The 4,695-nt window shown below is 32.0% G+C and overlaps 1 protein-coding gene across 1 annotated transcript; it reads left to right on the top strand.

Annotated features, from left to right (window-relative positions):
* The first annotated feature begins 2,074 nt into the window (after positions 1-2,074).
* On the top strand, positions 2,075-3,988 carry LOC107728775 (uncharacterized). Its single transcript, XM_016539053.1, has 7 exons — positions 2,075-2,181; positions 2,268-2,597; positions 2,729-2,824; positions 2,927-3,013; positions 3,545-3,586; positions 3,712-3,762; positions 3,874-3,988. Exons 1-7 carry the CDS (start codon positions 2,127-2,129, stop codon positions 3,885-3,887), a joined length of 675 nt encoding a protein of 224 aa, XP_016394539.1. The 5' UTR covers positions 2,075-2,126; the 3' UTR covers positions 3,888-3,988.
* Positions 3,989-4,695: the final 707 nt, after the last annotated feature.

Raw genomic sequence — 4,695 nt, 5'->3', positions numbered from 1 at the left:
TCTTTTACTCCCTTCCTAGTCAAGTGAGGGGGGAGACGTTTGGTCTGACGTTTGCTCCAAAACCAGAGTGATACTGCATCATTTAGTCACTGGTAATAAAACAGAGTGACTTATATAGTCACTAGGTAGTGTTAACTAATACGACTGAATTATGAAGTACCACTCTGGGTAAAAATAAGCAAATGTGAGACTTACTAAGTCTCAAAGGGGGAAATGTCGAAGATTTTTATTAATCAAAGTTTGAATTAATCAAGCATAATCAAGATGAATCTAGCCATTTATATATCCAGTTATTCTTCCATTATAAACATGGAACATGCCTGTGTGTAAAAGCAGCCTACGTGGCAAAATATCCAGACCCTCAGATGAGAAACATCTGGAAAAATAAGTGTGGGCTTTCTTTCTTTACCATAACAAGACTTGGCGGGGGGGCCTTCTCTAGGGAAATATCAAATTATATGCATAAGGAAAACTGTATGGAAATATACCCCATGCCTTAAAGTCAAAACTGTATATAAAGAGAAGCAGAAAAACATTCTGGAGATTTTTTCTGCAGAGAACTTCTCCGCTTTATTCTCGTTGTAATAAAGTGTGTTTCTTCTGGCATCAAAACTCAAGACTGAGTGTGGTTCCTCAGATGAGCGGCAGACGACACTACAATGTCAACATCAATGAAGACCATTTTAAAGATCTGACTAACTGTTTATCAGCACATACACAAACATTTGACTGTTTGCTGAATGATGGCACCATTCAGAATTGATTTAAGAATGCATTTCTAATTCCAATTCATTTCCAGATTTTAAATTGATAGAATAAACTGGATGCAGAATGAATACGCTTACGCATTTCGCCTCAGTGGCCACCGAAAATTCTGGTGCAGTGCAGTATGTAAATTGTGAGGAAAATTAAGCACAACATTAAATCTTGAGGTTGTACAGGACAAAGCAATATTGATATCATCCACCTTCACGCTAAAGGTATATTTCTGGCACTTGTTACAAAAATGTTATAGTTTAATATAATATACTGAAATGTTATGTTTGCTATAGTTAATAATGTATATAATATGTCTACTATATTAAAATATAATGTAATTATTTGTTAACAACAGTTATTGGAAAAATGACAGAAAGAGTTTGTTACTACCACAGTTTGCTATTTGAGAATGTGATACTGGAAACTTAGCAGAAAATTTTTAGCAGAAAAAATTGGCAGTCGGCATGCATAGAGTCCATTGCAAATAACTTTTATTCACAGGCTATCTAGCTACCCAACAATTAAAACTGTAATTTAATTAGAGGAAGAAGAGAATGAAAAGTTTTGTAAACTTTCAAAAAGATCCATTTTGAAATGATTTCTTATTTTGCACATGCACAGTTTATGGGTCTCTGGGAGTGCTTAGAGAAAACTCTGTGGTTAGCTAGTTTCAAAGCTATCACATGCTTTGTGTGGTCCTGCAAATAAATGAATTAAAAAAATCACTTGAGAAAGGCAACTTAGCTTTATGGGGCAGGGGAGATTGTTGTGAGACTGTTGTGACCACATTCCAACCACAATTGGACCAAATACATTTGCATGCCTTTGTTTGTGTTTTTGTATATGTGTATATGTTTGTATATGTGTTTAAGTTTTATTAATTGATTCATTCTTTCTTTCATTTCTTTCTTTCTAATGGGATAGTACACCCCAAAATGAAATTCTGTCATCATTTACTCACTCTCATGTTGTTCCAAACCTATATGACTTTATTTATTCTGTGGAACATTAAAATAAGATATCTTAAAGAACGCTGCCTATCACTGTATCAACACACATTTCTATCACAAAATTTTCAAAAAACAAAACAAAACAAAACACTGAGACGCTTTTTTAAATAGACGCTTCTTGTGTTCCAGAAGAAACAGACTCATACAGGTTTGGAACAACATGAAGGTGAATGCTATAACTACAGGTCTTTTGCAGGATTACGATTTGGTTGTAGAAATCACACCTAGACGAGCATGAAGAGCAGTGTGTGTGTGTGTATGCGCTTTTACAGGAAATAGCACGTGACTATTTGACTTCTTCTTTGAATTAGGCTTCTATTTCTTGGTGATTGGCACTGACATTTTTGCTTGACAAATATGGTGTACATTTCACAGCTTTGGATATTTTTTGGTGCTCTGGTGTCTTCAAACAGTAAGTTATATATATAAATATGTCTTCTGTCTCAATACCTGTGAGAGATTGGATCAGTAAAATTTTGATGCTGTTCTTCTGTTTAGCTCTGGACCGCTGGCATACAAGATGCACAGATGTTACAATCATAGCCTCTCTGAGATCTGAAGTCTCTCTCCCATGTCACTTTAAAATAAGCCATTACAATAAAACAGAGAAAATAAAATGGAGCCACCAGTCCAGTCTTGTAACGATCACAAACAATGGCATTATCTACTTCGATAATCCTAGTGAAGGACGAGTGAGCTCTTTCCCTAATCTGGCAAGAGAAGGAAACTTTTCCATCCTCATCCATGATCTGCAGGCTTCAGACATCGGCACCTACTTTTGTGAGCTGAACAGTGAATGCTGGAGGGTGAAGATCATGGAATTGCCAAGTAAGATTAGTTCTTTCAAATTGAGCAGGAATCATATAATGGCCTATATTTTATTGGAGACAAATAATAAATTAAGACAAAATTAGCTGGATGATTTTACATGTTTTTACAACATCATTTGTCTTTTTCAGAAACTGAACAGCTGAACTCTAATCGCAACTCCTGGTTATTCTTTTTTGCTGGAGCTGGAATTTTCACTCTGCTTTTTATTATATTCAATCGTACTGGTAAGCAGTACTTTTCATTCACTATCCACAGCAAAATTCCATGAACCAGTATTAGCCAAATAATAAATCCTCCTGTTTATTTGTTTGTAAAACAATATTCAGGCTTACAAAACCGTTTGCAGTCCTCGACAGAAAAATGCATGAGATTATCCAAATCTAACTCTACGAATGAAGAACACCACCATGAAGGTAACTTCAGTAAAACATGATTTTTCAAGATTTTAAGATTTATTTATGTTTTTTAAATTCTGAATAAAGTATAAACAGGTTTATTATTGGCATTTAATGGCAGCTGATATTACATTTATGTATTTATATTTACATGCGGTAATTACAAAACCTAAGTAAATGCATATTTAATTTCATTTCATTCGATTGCTGCTGATTGTTTGAAAGCTTATAAAACAGTCTGAAATTCCTGCTAATAGGTTATTTATATTATGTGATATCAAAATATAACATACACTCTTAAAAACCAAGTTTCTAAAAGTTTTTTTTTACAGTGAATATTTTAGTGAACAGATCTTAAAAGAACCTTTTTTTTTTAAGTTTTAAAAATCTAAAGAAACATTTTCCACTATAAAGGTGGAATTGACATTGGATGTTAAAGGATGTTCTTCATGGAACCAGAGATGCCAATAAAGAAACATTTTATTTTTAGTGTAATATGTAATATCAACAAATATATAATGTTGTGCTATAAATATTTTGCTTTTCAAGAACATGGTTCTTCAAGTCAAACATCTAATATCCAACAGCGAGGTGATTCACCATTTCTATTTCCATTATACATATATTATAAAATAAGATATATGTTTAGTATGACAATAAATTAAGCTCAAATAATAAAATTAGCAAACTAATACTTTTTTTTATTTTTAAATCAGCATTCATAAATCCAGATCCAAATGATTTTACGACATCTACAGTATACTATGGTAAGACACAATTTGTATGTGGATGTTTGGAAAATGTTTTTTTTTAATTATAAGGTTGAGAATATCTATAATAACAAAAGAATAACAAAATATCTGTTTGATATGTTTTAGTCATCCAGGCATAATACTTCAATTTAGAAGGTGCCGGCAAGAGGGGAAAATAAAAATCATGATTTCCTATTTCAGATTATAAATCTGTTATTTTGTCTATCAGTAAATACTGTTGTCCTTTCATGTGGTTCATGTGTTTTGAAATGTTTTTCTATTACCATTCATTGATTTTTTGTGTTTAAAATGGGTTGATTCTCAGATAACTGAATACTTTTGTAAACCACATGTAAATTTATGTTAAAATCTTCATTGTACATTGATTGTAATGAACTTTTCCTTGGAAATTCTTTGTCATTATTTGTAATGTTGTGCACAAATTATTTGAATACAAATAAACAAAAAAAGAGTATTATGTTGAGTAATATTGACTGTATCTATCTCTTAATCATCCTCGTCTACCATTTCTGAAAAAGGTAATTTTTTATTCTGTAGGCTATTTGAAGTCGAAGGGAGCTGTGAAAAATCTGTTTTGTACATTTAATAGAAGCGCACAGATGGCATGACATAGCCAAATTTATATATATATATATATATATATTTTTTTTTTATTTTTTTTTTATTTATTTATTTATTTTTTTTTATTTTTTATAATTTTATATAATTTTATAAAGATAATTTTTCTCCATTATCTGCCTTACTTCAGTAGGTAGGTACAAGCAAGGGTGTAACTTTGGTTTGAGAAGTGGGGAGGACACAAAATGGGGGAAAATGTTTTCGATTTGAATCCCATTTCCTGCATTTACATACATTTAGGGACTATGGTGATACAAAATCCAGTAATTAAGTTAGTTGATTATAATGATAAATTCTGCCAAAAAGAAT

This window comes from Sinocyclocheilus rhinocerous, unplaced genomic scaffold, assembly GCF_001515625.1.
Source record: "Sinocyclocheilus rhinocerous isolate Xijiao unplaced genomic scaffold, SAMN03320098_v1.1 scaffold4625, whole genome shotgun sequence".
Taxonomy (NCBI): domain Eukaryota; kingdom Metazoa; phylum Chordata; class Actinopteri; order Cypriniformes; family Cyprinidae; genus Sinocyclocheilus; species Sinocyclocheilus rhinocerous.
The sequence above is the reverse complement of the archived record's forward strand: the minus strand, read 5'-3'. Positions and strand labels throughout refer to the sequence as shown.

Bases quoted from the DNA above. Each gene is read 5' to 3' on its own strand.
- LOC107728775 (XM_016539053.1), top strand. From the start codon at position 2,127: ATGGTGTACATTTCACAGCTTTGGATATTTTTTGGTGCTCTGGTGTCT. The intron at 2,182-2,267 runs GTAAGTTATATA...TCTTCTGTTTAG, and splicing joins TGCTCTGGTGTCTTCAAACA to CTCTGGACCGCTGGCATACA. The intron at 3,587-3,711 runs GTGATTCACCAT...TTTTTAAATCAG, and splicing joins ATCTAATATCCAACAGCGAG to CATTCATAAATCCAGATCCA.